Here is a 17,868-nt window from a genome sequence, read left to right as displayed (position 1 = left end):
AGATTATATGCTTCAACTCACATGAAAGTCTAGAAAGCCAAAACCAAATAATAGCAACAGCAGTTAGAACACTGTTTGCTTGAGGGTGAGGGTAGGAGATAGCAAACATAAATGAGTGCCATTAAATTTGCTGAGGTGAGAAAATTAATTTGTATCTTAATTGGAGTTCATATGGGTTCAAAATATGTTGAACTCATTTAAAAATTCATAGTAAAATTATTGATTATACACTGTCGGACCCTCGCCAGCAAGGGTCCAACGCAGTCACAACACGGTCACTGTTCATCGGTTCTCAAGGAACTTTTACTTGTGGGGGCAGAAGGAAAGTGGGGAGAGAAGAAAAGAGAAGGGGCAGCCGCGCCCACCCACCCAGATCCCAATGTCCCTTTATGCTGATATCGTCCAATCAGATGAAAGGGCACGTATAGCCTCAGGTCGAAAGTTCATCTGTTTCACCTGGTTCTTCCTAGTTGTTTATGCAGAGTCTGCCCTGCCTCAACTTCATCTATTTCACCTGGTTCTTCCTAGTTGTTTATGCAGAGTCCATTCTGTTTCATCTGTTTCACCTGGCTGTTTTCGTAGGCCTTGTGGTCCACCGATTGCTGCAAGCTATGTAGATGAGGAGGTTACCCACAATACATAAGAAAGTTACATGCAACACTTGAATGAAAATAAAGAAATACCTTTGTCCACCTGCAGAGCTTCACCCCAGAGTGGCTCCCAATCAGCTGATAACCTGAATAGAAAAAAAGGAAACACAAAATTAACCAGCCAAAAGCTTCAAATCAAAAGATATCAAAATTGAGCAAAAACATTTTTCTTTGCTTAAATTACTGCAGTCAACAGCATCATCGCAGAAAACATTGAAGATTTCATGAACTAAAATGAGAAAATTTAAAATGCACATGCATCTAAAAACATAAACTCAAATTTTTTTTTCAAAAACAAGCTAACCCAAAATTATATGGGGAAATTTTAACTTCTCAAGATCTAACAGGTCTCATAGGCCAAAACTCAGCAAAGTTCTAAAAGACTGAGCAACAAAATTAACAAATGATCAAGAACACAAGGGCATGAGGAACAATTACAAAAATGAGCTTTATGCTTAGCCAGAAAGCAAAAGGAATCATACATTTCACATGGATGACAGGCTACTATCACCAGTAATCTGTGAAAACAAAAAGATGAAGAATCAGATGGGCAACAGGAGATTAAAACAAAGAAATGCTGATCCAAAATGCGGAGAAATCAGATTCAAGGAACTACAATGGCACATGAATTCTGAGTAGCACTCCACAGCCTATCATTTAAAATTTCTGAGCCACAGAAGACAGGAAAAGCACAGAAAAGGCCATGCCAAAGTAATCTCATTTCCTTTTTAAACAAACAAATAGAGCCAACAAGTAGAACATTCTGATTTCAGAAAGCATTCAATGAAGTTTCTCATGAGGTTTCAAATAATAAGCCACAATTATCATGAGTCTGGCACAAAAAGGCTCTTGCAGACGAACAACAGGAATGGAGGAACACAGTCTGATGGCCTAAGTGGATCAGCGGCTGGTTAAACATGCAACTTCACTGTGTGATGATTGATGGAACAATGTCAACTTAGATTACACGTCTCTAGTGGCAACATTTACAAGCTTTGTCTTTTATCCTCTCCCACATTTATGTAAGCCCCTTGCATATGAATACAGCACTGCTTATCTACTTGAAGATGGGAGTGCATCCAACTGAATAACCAATCTCTGAAACAGAATAACCATTTAAAGGAGTCCCAGAGAAAATTCTATTTCTTGTGTTGGGTTCCCATATTATGCCGCTGCTTTTATTAGCACAGAAATCATGCTCTATTACATTAGTTCTTTAAATCTCTTCCTCCTGAGATACAGAGAGCTGCACAAAATTTTGCATTTAGGTGTGGAAAACACTATACACTACAGAATGGAAAGATCTGTAGCTGGCCACAATATCAAGATTAAGCCAAGAGTATGCAATTGCTGAAAATTACAGAGCAGAATTCTGCTACTAACCCAGACAGAATAACAAAGATTCACTATCCTTCTGGAATCAACAAAAAGTGGACAACATACAGGAAACAGCAGCTTTTAGGACAGTCAGCATCAGGCAATGAAGGACAGTGAGGAGCTGTCAATGAGGAGCTCCCCCATTACCCCAGCTTATGTCTGAGAAGTTCCCAGGTCATGTGGCAGGGAGAAGCCCAAAGGACTCCTTCAGCTGAGGAGGGAGCTGAGACAGTCCAGCGAAAGCAAAGGAGTTTGCAGGGTGGAGTACAAAGAGAGAACAGCTACACAAAGAATGCAAGAGTCTGCAGACGATTTCTATCAAGTATATGTCTGAGTACTGATGAGTACACACGTGAGAAAATTTACCCAAGAATGGGAAAGAGCCATCTGGAAGGATTAAAGATGTACCTGCAGCTCACCGGGTGTACCAGCAGACCGGGATGTGTGTCCAAATGATCACTCATCCTGGGCACCTCAAGATCCACAAGGCTTTGCATACAGGACACACAAGTGTTTCATCTCCACTGTGAAGACGACTTAGCCCTCTACTGAGTCGGCTCTGTCTCACCTCACAACACATAAAAGTCGACTCAAAGCTCGAAGTAACCATTCCTCATACCAGGAAAAAAGATTAAACACACTTATAATAAGGCAACTAACAAGGTAAAATTAGGTTTGTCATCCAACCACAGATTATCAGAAACTGCGGTAGGCATTTGGCACAGCCATTAAGATGCTGCTTGAGGGGCCAGTGCTATGGTGTAGTAGGCTAAGTCTCCGCCTGCGGCACCAGAATCCCATATGACTGCCAGTTCAAGTCCCGGCTGCTCCACTTCCAATCCAGCTCCCTGATAATGTGCCTGGGAAAGCAGCAGAAGATGGCCCAAGTCCTTGAGCTCCTGCACCCACGTGGGAGACCCAGGAGAAGCTCCTGGCTTCAACTTGGCCCACCCTGGCCATTGTGGCCATTCAGGGAGTAAACCAGTAGATGAAAGAATCTCTCTTGAGGGCCAGCACTGTGGCACAGAAGATTAATGCCCTGGCCTGAGGTGCCAGCATCCCATATGGGTGCCGGTTCGAGTCCCGGCTGCTCCACTTCCCATCCAGCTCTCTGCTATGGCCTGGGAAAGCAGTAGAAGATGGCCCAAGTCCTTGGGGCCCTGCACCTGTGTGGGAGACCCAGAAGAAGCTCCTGGCTCCTGGCTTCGGATTGGTGCAGCTCCGGCCATTGCATCCCTTTGGGGAGTGAACCAGCAGATAGAAGACCTCTCTCTCTCTAACTCTTTCAAATAAATAAATAAATCTTAAAAAAAAAAAAAAAAGAATCTCTCTCTCTCTCTTTCCCTCCTTCTCCTTCTGAATCTTTGCCTTTCAAATAAGTAAATAAAATAGTTTAAAAAAAAAAAAAAGATGCTGCTTGGAATACTCACTTCTCATAATGGAGTCTCAAGCTCTGCTTCTAACTTCTCATTAATGTGCACCCTGGGAGGCAGCAGGTGAAGGCTCAAGCAGGTAGGTCCCTGCCTCTCAGGCAGGAGACCTGGATTGAGGTTCAGGCTCCTGGCTTCAGCCTGTCCCTGGCCCAGTCTGGTTATTGTGGGCAATTGGGGAATAAACCAATGGATGAAATGTCTTTCTCTTTATCCTCACTGCTTCTCTCTTTTTCAAGTTAATGAAAAATAAAAATTTCTTAAATGAAAAGAGCGTCAGTGAACTGTGGGTCAAATTCAAGCACCCTATTTTAATTACAATACCCAAAGAAGAGGGGAAGGGGACAGAAAAATATTTGAAGAAATAATGGAAAAAATTTGTCTAAATTTCATGAAAATGACAAAACCAAAGAATTGAGAAGCAAAATGAAACCCAAGTAACATGAAGAATAGTACATTAAGACACTAACAAGCTGAGCCTCCCTGATGCAAACATCTGAAATCCAAAATGCTACAAATTCTGAAATGTTTTGAGTAGCTTGCTGGCACCTATCAGGATGCTTAACCAGTACAGTTCATGTCCGTATTCCCATAGGTGAAAAACTCCAAAATCTAAAATATTTCTGGTCGCAAGGACTTCAGGTAGGAGCAATTTAATATGTAACATTAAACTGTCCAAAATCAGCAATTAAGAGAAAATCTTTAAAGTAGTTGGGGAAGGGAGTATTACATTCAAAGGCACAAATGAAATGATGGCTGACTGCTGAGCTCTTATCAGAAGCAAGTGAGCAAGAGGCCAACAGAACACCACCTTTGGAATGCTGACAGAAAAAATGCTGTCCATCTACAATTCTATATCCAGCAAAACGTACCCTCCAAAAATGAAGGCAAGGGGAAGGCACTCGGCTGATTGGTTAAGACACCTGAGTACCCTATAAAAGCGCCTGGGTTAGACACCTGCCTCTGGCTCCTACAAAGCTTCCAGCTAATGTAGCACCTGGGAGAGGGCAGTGTGGGCTCGAGGTCATGCCTCAAGTAGTTGAGTTCCTGCCATCCGTGTGTGAGACGTGGACTGAGTTCCTAGCTCCCGCCTTTGGCCTTAGCCCAGCCCTTGCTGTTCCAAACATATGGAGAGCGAATCAGCAGATGGCAGCTTTCTCTTTCTCTACTGTCATTCTGCCTCTCAAATAACCAAAATTTACCAAAAGAATGGCGACAGGATAAAGCTTTTTTTTTTAGATATACAAAATCTGAAAGAATTTATCACCAACCCATTTAACATTTAACAAATGTTAAAAAGCAGTTCTTCTGGGATGGCACCACGGCTCACTTGGTTAATCCTCCGCCTGTGGCACCAGCATTCCATGTGGGTACCGGGTTCTAGTCCCGGTTGCTCCTCTTCCAGTCCAGCTCTCTGCTGTGGCCCAGGAGGGCAGTGGAGGATGGCCCACGTGCTTGGGCCCCTGCACCGGCATGGGAGACCAGGAGGTGGCGCCTGGCTCCTGGCTTCGGGTCGGCATAGCTCCAGCTGTTGCGGCCATTTGGGGAGTGAACCAACAGAAGGACGAACTTTCTCTCTGCTCTCTCTCTCACTGTCTATAACTCTACCTGTCAAATAAATAAAACTAAAAAAAAAAAAAGGCAGTTCTTCCACAGAGGTTAAAGGATACCAGACAGAACAAGCACAAAAACAAAGGACTAATGATCAAGAAAGAGGTAACTACAGGAGTAAAGAAGAAAATTCTTTATAATGACATAAATCTTTAATAGAAGAAATCAACTGTGTAAGCAAAAATAATAACAATGTATTGTAGAGTTTATAACCTGTAAAAGTAAAATACATAATAACAAAAGAAAGGTAAATGGGGAAAGGCATTTGGCACAGGGATCAAGAAGGTACCAGTTGGGATGTCTACTTCCCATAGTGGAGTGTCAGTTCAAGTCCTGGCTCCACTCTCATTCCAACTCACTGCTAATGTGCACCCTGAGAGGCAGCCGATTATGGTTCAAGCAGTTGGATCCCCACCTATGTGGGAAACCTGGATTGAGTTCCCAGCTCCTGGCTTCAATCTAGCCCAGCAGGGCTATGGCAGGCATTTGGGAAATGAACCAGCAGATGGAAGACTTCTGTCTCTTTCAAATAATTCTTCTAAAAACAGAGGGGGGAGTGGGGAGAAACTGAAGTATACTATTGCAAGATTCTTCTATTATACATGAAGTAGTCTAATAAGACTCAAAGACAGACTGTCACATGTAAAGACATACAGGATCAATTTTCAGGCAGCCAATAAATAACCAAAGTATTACAGCTAATAAGCCAACAACAATATACAAGAGAATCATTTTTTTTAGAAAGCAGAGGGGGCTTGTGTTGTGGAGCAGCAGGTTAAGCCACGGCCATGTGCAATGCTGACATCCCATATAGGAGCACTGGTTCAAGTCACTGTTGCTCTGCTTCCAATCCAGAAACTTGCTAATGTGACTGAAAAAGCAGCAGAAGACGGCCCAACTACTTGGGCCCCTGCCCATGTGGAAAACCTGGCTGGAGTTCCACGCTCCTGGCTTCAACCTGCTGCAGCCCTGGCACTCTCGCTGTCTCTTGTTCTCTGTCCCTCTCTCTCATTCTGTTTTTCAAATAAAATCAAAATAAATGAACGAGAGAAAACAAATAGAAAAACAGACAAAAAAATAAAAGATGAGAAAAGTACAAAACAAATAGTAAGACTATGGTGCAGTGTGTTAAACTGCTGTCTGTGATGGCAACATCCCATATCAGAGCTCCGGTTCAGTCCTGGCTACTCAGCTTCTGATCCAGCTTCTTGCTAATGTGTCTGGAAAGGCACCTGGTACTTGGCCCCCCCATCACCCACAAGGTACACCTGGATAGAGCTCCTGGCTCTTGGTTTCATCCTGGCTCAGTCCTTGCTACTACAGTCATTTAGGGAGTGAACCAGTGGATGGAAGATTTATCAGTTGATCAATTTATTTATCTGTCCATCTGTCCGTCCATCCATCCATCCATTCATCTCTCTCTCTGTTGCTCTGCCTTTCAAATAAAAAATCTTTTAAAACAGATTTAAATAAATCATAATAGTCTATCCCAATGAAAAAGCACATTATATACAGCAGAAGTCTTCAAAAAGCTCACAGAGGAGTAGGCATTTAGCCTATCAGTTAAAAATGCCTGTGTCTCAGCCGGTGCCGCGGCTCACTAGGCTAATTCTCCGCCTTGCGGCGCCGGCACACCGGGTTCTAGTCCCGGTCGGGGCACCGATCCTGTCCTGGTTGCCCCTCTTCCAGGCCAGCTCTCTGCTGTGGCCAGGGAGTGCAGTGGAGGATGGCCCAAGTCCTTGGGCCCTGCACCCCATGGGAGACCAGGATAAGCACCTGGCTCCTGCCATCGGATCAGCGCGGTGCGCTGGCCGCAGCGCGCCTACCGTGGCGGCCATTGGAGGGTGAACCAACGGCAAAAGGAAGACCTTTCTCTCTGTCTCTCTCTCACTGTCCACTCTGCCTGTCCAAAAAAAAAAAAAAAATGCCTGTGTCTCATATCTTGGTTCCTGGGTTTGATTCCTGGCACCAGCTCCTGACTCCAACTTCCCACCAACGCAAATCCTGAGAGGCAGGGGTGGTGGCTTAAGTAAAGTTCCCTGCCACCCTCATGTAGGGCCCGGACTGTGATCCCAGCATCCAGCTCTGGCCCCAGACCAGTCCTATCCATTGCAGACACCTGTAGAAGTGAACCAGCAGATGGGAGTACCTTCTCTTTCTCAAATAAAATTAAAACAACAAAAAAGTTCATGAAAAATTGTGTATTATGAAAAAACTATGCATGGATTTCAAAAGCTTTTTTTTTTTTTTTGACAGGCAGAGTTAGTGAGAGAGAGAGAGACAGAGAGAAAGGTCTTCCTTCTGTTGGTTCACCCCCCAAATGGCTGCTACAGCCGGCGTGCTGCGCTGATCCAAAGCCAGGAGACAAGCGCCTCCTCCTGGTCTCCCATGTGGGTACAGGGCCCAAGCACTTGGGCCATCCTCCGCTGCATTTCCGGGCCACAGCAGAGAGCTGGACTGGAAGAGGAGCAACCAGGACAGAATCCAGAGCCCCAACCGGGACTAGAACCCAGGGTGCCGGCACTGCAGGCAGAGGATTAGCCAAGTGAGCCGCAGTGCCGGCCTCAAAAGCTTTTTGCATAAAAATAAGCTTATCTTTTAATTTCATTTTCCTATGAATTTCTGACATATCCTCACATATATCTGTATCTTCTATCCAATTCATGATTCCTCAAAGGAGACACTTTAGCCTGTGTTTCTCTGTATTACAAGAACTGTGACATAAAATGTTCTTTATAAATACAGAGAGGAAGGAGAGAAGAAGATGGAGTTAGGAGGGTAAGAGGGAAGGAAGTTAGTCTCTTGACTCTTGTTCACTATTTTTTCTTCTACAGGACACAATTTGCCCATTCAACTATAGCCTCCTTAACTAAGTATAACCACCCAATTCCAGACGTGACATTTATGCATAATTAATCCAGCCTTGTATCATATGGGGATATTTCACATCACTTATGGAAAATGAAATTATAAGATAAGTTCACCTTGGTGCAAAAATGTTTTGAAACCATGCACAGTTTATCATAAAACTCATCTTTCATGAACTTTTTGAAGATCCCTTATAAAGAAGTTTAATAAAAGATTAATTTTATTTATTTGAAAGGCAGAGTTACAGACAAAGAGGAAGAAACAGAGAGAAATCTTCCATCTGCTGGTTCATACCCCAAACGGCTGCAATGGCCAGGGCCGGGCCAGGCCAAAGCCAGGAGCCTGGATCTCCATATGGGTCTCCCATGTCAATGCAGGGTCCCAAGCACTTGGGCCATCTTCCATTGCTTTCCCAGGTGCATTAGCAGGGAGCCAGATCAGCCAGGACTCAAACCAGCACTTCTATGGGATGCTGGGTTGAAGGCAACAGCTCAACCTGCTGCACCACAACACCAGCCCCTGAACTTATCTTTTAATTCAATTTTCCTTGAACTTTTTAGAGTCCCCTTATATAAACTTTCTCCTGCATTTAGTAGTTTTTCTTTAATAAACAGTGATTTGTGAGTCAGTGATAGATAGCATTTTCTTTCATTTTGAGCCACAATGATGGTAATATCGCAATAAACCACGCAAGGATGAAATGCATAAGTGACCCATGGAAATGAGAGGATGAAGCTTTTCATGACTGCACCTGCCACTGTGACACAGCTGTTGAGCTCACAAGGGAGTGACTTCATTTCTGTCCCCACTGGCAATCCCAGTTTATTCCTTTCTCTTAGGCACTGAGTAAGAACGTCTAACAGAGATTCTCACAAATTCTTCACCTTGTTTAGTAAGGGCTTCTCGGAGAGCAGGAGTTATCATAGCTCTTCTTCCACCACCTTCATTTTTCCCTGTGCTCCTGAACAAACTGGTTTTCTCTTCCTGCTGCTCCTTTTCTCTCTGTATTAAAATACAAAGGATGAAATCCAGAATTGGCAATGTGCAATGAATAAGGTAACCTTGATCAATAAAAAAGGTTCATCACAAACAATGGCCCGGAACCCTAATCTCCAGGAAGTGATCCCATTTCCAGCAAGGTGAAGATCTTGATACTCTTCTTAAAAGAGTAACGATATGCTCAAACACATACACCCATAAATGCCCATACACATTAATCCAACCATTCACTTGTCTAGAGGTCAAATGTTCTTAGCAGTGTGAGCGCAGACAGCTGCCTAACTCTGGCAAATTACTTGTTTTCTCTGGATTTCAATTTCCTCACCTGAAAAAGGACAAAAACAATTATGCGTGGAGCAGGAGTATGTTAAAGATGAAATGAAATAAAATCGCCTGGCACAATGACTGATAGAATAATAGGTATTCAATAAATTACAGCTCCTGCCTTATTACACTTGTCAACCTCCAAAACAAGGGGAAAAAGGAGAGCCACTAGCTCAGAGCACCTACCCCACCACCCATCGCCTCAAACACCACATGGGAGAGATTTCTCTCCGGTGACAGGAATGATATAGTTAAGAAATCCTGAGGATAATATCAAACTGCTTGTGTTTCCTTTTGACTTTGGCCACTGAAAAATGCAGCATGCACTGTTATGACACCACACTTGTCACGTATTCATTGTCATTGGCTTCATAGGACAAGGTGACCTTCATTTACCCCTTCTCCTGTGTCTTCCTTTTACAATCTTGGGGGTGTGTGTATTTAAGTTATTACAACATATTTTTGAAAGAGAGAGAGTGCTAATTAACCATTTCAGAGACAACACAGACTCTGTGTTATATTTTACACCACCAGTGCCTAACTATCTTAAGTGTCCTGACATTCAAACCTAGTCAGCCAATGAGTACACTCACTTGATATCTTTCTATCTAAAATGAAAATGTCTTACAGTTGATCTGCTGAGGATCTGCTTCAAATTAATAGAGACGGGGCTAGGAGAAGAGTTTTTGAAAAAGGATGTCCACAGGTTGACAGGCGATGAAGCCAAGCAACAGGTACAAGCAATTCACTACATCACTCCATTACCAGGGATATTGTTAGTTTTCCATACATGACATGTACAAGGACCAGCACTGTGGCACCACCTGTGAGGCCAGCATTCCATACCAGAGCGCCAGTTTGTGTCCCAGCTACTCTGCTTCTATCCAGGTTCCTGTGAATGTGCCTGGGAAGGCAGGGGATGATGGCCCAAATACTTGGGCCCCTGCCACCTATGTAGGAGACCAGGATGATGTTCCTAGCTCCTGGTTTCCTACTGGTTCAGCCCTGGCTGTTGCAGCCATTTGCAAAATGAACCAGTGAACGGAAGATCTCTCTCTCTCTCTCTCTCTCCCCCCGTTGCTCTGCCTTTCAAATATTTAAATAAATAAATCTTTTAAATAAAATGTTTGCACTGGCCGGCACTGCGGTTCACTAGGCTAACCCTCCGCCTGCGGCGCTGGCACCCCGGGTTCTAATCCCGGTTGGGGCGCTGGATTCTGTCCCAGTTGCTCCTCTTCCAGTCCAGCTTTCTGCTGTGACCCGGGAAGGCAGAGGAGGATGGCCCAAGTACTTGGGCCCTGCACCTGCATGGGAGACCAGGAGGAAGCACCTGGCTCCTGGCTGCGGACTGGCGCAGCGTGCCGGCCATAGTGGCCATTTGAGGGATGAACCAATGGAAGGAAGACCTTTCTGTCTGTCTCTCTCTGTCTAACTCTGCCTGTCAGAAAAAAAAAAAAAAAAGTTTGCACCAAAATCTTTCATTTTTCTACAAACTGATTAAAGTATCCTAATAAAACAAGATTAAACATTTTTTTAAACTATACATACACAGAAAATAAACCAAAGGAATTTAGAGTTAATTTCTCTGCTTTCTCTATTACTTCAGGGACTTGCTCTGTAATAGGAAATCAGTGAAAACGCTCTTTAGAGAGTCCAATGTACCAAATGAGAAATGTATACCCGCATTACGTTCTGTCGGTCTGAAAGTCAGCATTCCAAATCACAAAGTGCCATCAAAATGCAAAGCTAATGAGCAATTCTGCTTCTGTTAATAGAGTTCTTAACTACACATTTCCAGACGGAACTGAAAAAATTTATAAACAAACATCAATCATTTTTTATCTATTACAAAAGTAATTGGCTTAATGGTAGGCATTTTATAAAAAATAAAAAGGCACTAGTTATTATTTTGCTAAAGTGTTTTACAATAAAAAGGAGGAATTCTTCAGCTTTTTAAAAATCTATTTCAGACTTAAAAGAAGTGTACTTGAAAAAGAAGTCTTATGCAATGCCAAGTGAACTAACCTTGACCTTGAGAGCATTTAAATGTCTCTGAAGCAATTCCACATGGCTCCTCCACCAATCATGCAAAGGTTGATAGGAGGCTGCATTATTAGCCCTCAAAAACCTCAGTCATCACAAAATATGACCAGCTTATTTGCTTACCCCAAAGACCACATAAATGCAAAACTGCACTCACTCCATGATCTTGGCCTCTGAATAACCGTGACCAGAGCTCCACAGATGCCCCCTTGAGGTTTTCCCCTATAAAATGAACACTATCTATGCCCAACCACTAGAGAAACCCACAGTTATAAAATGTGAGTACTGCTACTCCCGATTCAGTCATGGCAGCTACTGGAGAAGGTCTCCAACAGTGGGACAAACAACATTTATCATCACTTCCCTCTCCAGCTGTTTAGGCCTATCTTCCATAGGCAGTAGTAATTTCATTGCTAAAAAGAAACCCAGTGCTTCATAACTCACCCCAAGGATGTTTACTGCACCACTCAAATTCTAATTCTAATCTCCTGGGTACAGACACTGCCCGTTCTCTGCTCCAATGAAACAATATAATAGCCACTGAAGATGCCAAATATAACAACTACGTAAGACACATACATTTTTATGTCTTTATTTATACCTGTCACCCGGCCTAAGCAGAAATAATTGAAAATCCCAGAATCAGTGAACCCTGACTTTTCCCTCTCCTGTACACCCCCATTTAGCGATGAGTGAACAAGTTTGAGAGCTTCAGTTCCCAACACAGCAGTTCTGTCTGTCCACAGCACCTCACTATTACCACGGCCTTGGTCTCCCCTCAGGGACAACTGTAGTTGCCACACTATAATATGGTATCAATCTCCAACCCCCATCTCCTGCACCCACTGTACTGGACACTCTTCAAAGCTGCTGTTCTCTGGCATGCAAAAGGAAAGCCAATTATAACCATTAATGAAAATAACTATAAATAAGAAGTCCTTTATAGCCTGTGTATCTTTTTATTTATTTATTTATTTGCCAGGCAGAGTTACAGAGCAAGAGAGAGAGAGACAGAGAGAGAGTTATAGACAGTGAGAGAGAAAGAGAGAAAGATCTTCCTTCCATTGGTTCACTCCCCTAATGGCTACCACGGCTGGCGCTGCACAGATCCAAAGCCAGGAGCTGGGTACTTCCTCCTGATCTCCCATGCAGGTGCAGGGCCCAAGCACTTGGACCATCCTCTGCTGCCCTCCCGGACCACAGCAGAGAGCTGGACTGGAAGAGGAGCAACCGGGACTCATACCCGGCACCCCAACTGGGACTAGAACCCAGGCTGCCAGCACCGCAGGCGGAGGACCAGCCAAGTGAGCCACAGCACCGGCCTATAGCTGTGCATCTTACATAATCACTCAGGTAAAACAACAGTATTAATTTCCTTTTGTTTTTTTAAGGCTATCACATGGTTCTGCCCAGTTCATTTTCATACCATCATCCCAGAAACAACGGTGCCACCCCAGTTTTGCCTAGGATAAAAACAAGACCAAAAAGGTGACATGTTAAAGGTTTTTAAGGTCAAATGCCACCGAGTCAGAGAACTGCCCAATAGGTGTTTTACAATAAACAAGATTTTGATGACCCAAAATATCTATGTCTTCTGAGAAAGTTTTTCTGTTGGTTCTGCAGATCCTTGCTGGCTATCAGGTGACTCCTTTCTTTGTCAATTCATACCAAAACTTAGGATATGGAATCTCTAGGTTCTCTGCAGTCATTTTTCTGTGCATCAACCTGCCTGGGCCTGAAGCCATATGGTCACAAGGTGAGCATTCAGTAAACGTTGGTTGAATAAATGGGTCAATGCCTCAAAACTGTCAGAGCCTACCTAGCCCCAAACACACCCCACTCTTCAGTAAGTGACTCTAGAACTGTCAACTTCCAGTACTAAAAACTTTTTCTTTGGGGCCAGTGCTGTAGCATAGAAGGTTAAGTTGCCATCTGCATTGCCAGCATCCCATTTGAGCACTGGTTTGAGTCCTGGCTGCTCCACTCCCAATATAGCTCCCTGTTAATGAGCCTGGGGAAATAGCAGAGGATAGCCAAGTTCTTGGGCCCCTGTACCCACAGGGGAGACCTGAAAGAAGCTCCTGGCTTTGCCCTGGCCCAGCCTTGGGACTGCGTCCATTTGGGAAGTGAACCAGCGATTGTTAAGATAGCTCTATCTCGGCCGGCGCCGTGGCTTAACAGGCTAATCCTCCGTTTTGCGGCGCCAGCACACTGGGTTCTAGTCCCGGTTGGGGCGCCAGATTCTACCCGGTTGCCCCTCTTCCAGGCCAGCTCTCTGTTATGGCCCGGGAAGGCAGTGGAGGATGGCCCAAGTCCTTGGGCCCTGCACTCGCATGGGATACCAGGAGAAGCACCTGGCCCCTGGCTTCGGATCAGTGAGATGCTCCGGCCGCAGCGGCCATTGGAGGGTGAACCAACGGCAAAAAGGAAGACCTTTCTCTCTCTCTCTCACTATCCACTCTGCCTGTAAAAAAAACAAAACAAAACAAAACAAAAAACCCTTATCTTCATGTATAACTAATATTCCTTCTGCTATAATTTAAGTCCACATCCTCAGAGACCTAGTTCTTTAATAAGTGCATCCCCAATATACCATTCACAGGTCATGGGTCAGTTCTAAAATGACTAACTTTGGTCATGATTCAAGGCTTTCTGTACACACTATATATATATATATATATATATATATATATGTGTGTGTGTGTGTGTGTGTATATGTGTGTATATATATATATATATAGACAGGCAGAGTTAGACAATGAGAGAGGCAGACAGAGAGAAAGGTCTTCCTTCCTCTGTTGGTTCACCCTCCAAGTGGCTGCTACGGCTGGTGCACTGCACCGATCCGAAGCCAGGAGCCAGGTGTTTCCTCCTGGTCTCCCATGCGGGTGCAGGGCTCAAGCACTTGGGCCATCCTCCACTGCCTTCCTGGGCCACAGCAGAGAGCTGGACTGGAAGATGAGCAACCAGGACTGGTACCCTGTGCCCCGACCGGGACTAGAACCCGGGATGCCGGCACCGCAAGCGGAAGATTAGCCTAGTGAGCCGTGGCGCCAGCTACACTAGATTTTAAGGCTATTTTTTGAAGTTGTGGGACAGCAGTCTGACCAGGTGTATCAAGAGCTTTACTCTGACTCAGTGATTCTGTGTGACAACCTGACTTATAGAACTAACTTCAGAACTCTCTATGAGGTGTTGCTGGCTACACAGGCCATGCCTAGGTCAAGATGATCTAATTCTACTTCTAATCTCCTAGGTGTTAACATTCTCCACTCTCTGTCCTGAATATAATAATATAAAGGTAGCTTTGAGGTTGAAAGCACGTCACCTTTTATTTCTAGGTGACTTTTAAAGACTCAAAGCCTTAAACATAATTATGACATTAACTTCCTGTTTTCTCACTGCAGTAACCATGCAGGACCTCTGTACTTAATAAGTTGTACTATGAGAATTAACTGTAAAACTTGTTTTCAAACAGTACTTTATACTTGGTGTGTCTGTGTGGGTGCAAACTGTGGAAATCTTTACTTAGTATAGAATTTGTCTTTTGTATATAAAGTTAATTAAAAATGAATCTTGGGGCGGGCACCATGGCGCACTAGGTTAATCTACCACCTGCGGCGCCGGCATCCCATATGGGTGCCAGGTTCTAGTCCCGGCGACTCCTCTTCCAATCCAGCTCTCTGATTTGGCCTGGGAAGGCAGTGGAGGATGGTCCAAGTGCTTGGGCCCCTGCACCCGTATGGGAGACCAGAAGCTCCTGGCTCCTGGCTTCAGATCAGCGTAGCTCCAACCGTTGCGGTCATTTGAGGAGTGAACCAATGGAAGGACGAACTTTCTCTCTGTCTCTCTCTCTCACTGTCTGTAACTCAACCTGTCAAGTAAATAAATAAAAATCTTTTTTTTTTTAAATAAATCTTAAGAATGGAATGGAAGAGGGAGTGGGGATGTAAGAGGGAGTGGGAATGGGAGGGTGGGTATTGGGGGAAGAACTGCTATATTCCTAAAGTTCTACCTATAATTTGTATTCATTAAATAAAAGCTTTCTTTAAAAAAAAAAAAAAAAAAAAAAAGCAGGGCCTGGGTCCTTGGGCCCCTGCACCCATGCGGGAGACCAGAGGAATCTCCTGGCTCCTGGCTTCGGCCTGGCCCAACCAAAATTACTGCAGCCATTTGGGGAGTGAACCAGCAGATGGAAGATCTCTCTATCCCTGCCTCTTTCTCTCTGTAACTCTTTGAAAAAAAAAAAAAAAAAACTTTAAAAAAAAAAAGAAGTAAACAGTCAACCTTAAGAACAGCAGCTCTAGCCTCACACAAACCTGTTTTACAGTGCTGGCTTGGCCACCAACCAGCTGTGTTACCTTGAAGAGTTTCCCATTCTCTCTGGGCTCTAATTTCCTCCTCTGCAAATTGGAGATAACGATCAAAGCGCTTATCACAGGATTTTGTGGAAAGGATTAAGATAATGCTTGTAAAGTGCCTGGACCACTTTCTTTTAGATTTATTATTTATTTGAAAGAAAGAGAGGGAGGGAAGAGAGGGAAGGAAGAGAGGGAGGGAAAGAGGAGGAGAGAGAGAAAAAGAGAGGGAAGAGGAGGGAGGGAGGGAGAGAGAGAGAGAAAGAGAGAGAGAGAGAAAGAGAGAGAAAGAGAGAGAAAGAGAGAGAGAGAGAGAGAGAAAGAAAGAAAGAAAGAGAGAGAGAGAGAGAGAGAGAGAGAGAGAAAGAAGTCTTTTATCTGGTTCACTTCCCAAATGGCTAAAGCCAGGAGCCCATAGCTTCCTCTGGGTCTCCCACGTGAGTTCAGGGGCCCACACATTTGGGACATCCCCCACTGTTTTCTTAGGCCACTAGCAGGGAGTTGGATCTCAAGTGGGGCAGCTGGGTCATGATCCGGCACCCATATGAGATGCTGGCATCGCAAACTCTGGCTTTACCAGTTATGCCACAACACTTTTTAAGAGATTGATTTATTTTATTTGAAAGGCAGAGTGACAGAGAGAGCATCTTCCATCTTCTGGCTCATTCCCCAAATGCTCCCAACAGCCTGACCGGGCTGAAACCAGTAGCCAGGAACTCCACGCAGGTCTCCCACATGAGTGACAGCGACTCAAATACTCTGCTGCTTTCCCAGGTGCATTTGCAGGCAGCTGGATTGGAAGCAGAGCAGCCAGGACTCGACCAGCACTCTGATAACAGCAGGCAGAGGCTTAACACACTCTGCCACATGGCAGCCCCCTTGAAAATATTTAGTGCATCAACTGTGGGTGTCATTTTATGATGAACAAGAAGCATGTGGTGCTGAGAGAACCAGAGAGAAGGAAATTTACCTCAATTTCAGAGAGCTCAGGAAAGAGTTCCCTGTGACACCTGAGAGGAAGTTTCAGTAGGAAATAGCCACTCAGATCTTTCCTCTAAGTGGAAAGCAATGCCTCTAACATTTGGGGAGAACAACAGTTCCCTTCTTCCCACCCCCACATCAGGAGGGATGGCAGAGCATCCTGAGAGTAAACGTTTCTTCATTTTGAAAGTGAGAATGAAAGTTACCTGCACCTGAAAGTCCTTAGGCAGACAGGAAGTTAGGAGTGACCAACACAGCTGAAACAAATGCCTGGAAGATTGCAACCCTGTAGTTACTCAGCCGATGGGGAAGGGGCGGGGACCTGTGTGCTAGGAAATAAAGAGCTTGCTATAAACTACCCGGGTGTGCTGGTCCACCAGGCCCAGTCTTGCAATATCATTAATAAAGCTTTGCTTTCACTGCAAAAATAAAAAAGAAGAAAGCATGTCGCTTTTTATATTTCTAGGTAACTTAAAGACTCAAAGCCTTAATAATGATACCAGCTTCCTGTTATCTCACTGCAATAACCAATGCAATTTTTATAATCAGAACTGGACACACTGAGATCCCTTTTTCATTTAAACTGCTGGTAAACTGAAATGTTTCTCTGGTGAGTAATTATCAAGCATTGCCATTTATTTCCAAAGCTAATGACACTGATGCTATTTGTCTGCTTAACCAGAACATGCTGTAGGGAGGATTTAGCAACATGTATTTACTGCAGGAAGAATAACCAGCTAAAGGCTTTATACATTGACAAATCACAACATTAAGAGCAACAGAAAATAAACAAGCTCAGAATTGTCAGGCTCTTCCTGGCTCCTTGTTCTCTAACTTTACAGCTTCCCTTCTGGGAACCACGACTCCCCTAGGAGGCAGCAGAAGGGAGCGACACAAAGAGATGCAGTGTAGGCTGGAAGCCAGCACTTACCAGTCATCTGTCTAGGGACTCTCTGCTTAACCTAAGCCTCAGAGGTTTTCCCTGCAAAATGGTAAAGTGGAGATTATAGTCCAGGTACCTCAGAGTCACCACAGGAACTAAATCAGATAATCCAGCACTTTGATATCTCCTAATTCTTTGAGTCTACCCTTGAACTATCCTCTGTCCGGCATCCCTATCCCATTCTCCTGTTCAATCAAATCACACTGCTGCCCACTGCCTTTAAGAAAAAACTCAGACCTCCATAAGGGTGTGAGAAAACTGCTGGATTCTGTCCCTCCTTCCTT

The 17,868-nt window shown here is 44.2% G+C and overlaps 1 protein-coding gene across 4 annotated transcripts in view; it reads right to left on the bottom strand.

Annotated features, from left to right (window-relative positions):
• The window catches only part of LOC133750638 (S-adenosyl-L-methionine-dependent tRNA 4-demethylwyosine synthase TYW1), a 221,777-nt gene that overhangs the window by 168,275 nt on the left and 35,634 nt on the right, over positions 1-17,868 (bottom strand). For 3 of the 4 annotated variants that reach the window (XM_062180247.1, XM_062180248.1, XM_062180246.1), the window contains exons 8-9: positions 8,821-8,938; positions 684-736 (exon numbers count right to left, since the gene is read on the bottom strand). In XM_062180247.1, coding sequence (XP_062036231.1) covers positions 684-736; positions 8,821-8,938 — 171 coding nt within the window. Of the gene's footprint in view, positions 1-480; positions 610-683; positions 737-8,820; positions 8,939-17,868 lie in introns of those variants that run through there. The other variant, XM_062180249.1, reaches the window with a different exon arrangement.

Source organism: Lepus europaeus, chromosome 21 (assembly GCF_033115175.1).
Source record: "Lepus europaeus isolate LE1 chromosome 21, mLepTim1.pri, whole genome shotgun sequence".
Lineage (NCBI taxonomy): Eukaryota > Metazoa > Chordata > Mammalia > Lagomorpha > Leporidae > Lepus > Lepus europaeus.
Note: the sequence above shows the minus strand (reverse complement) of the source record. Positions and strands in the feature narration are given on the sequence as shown.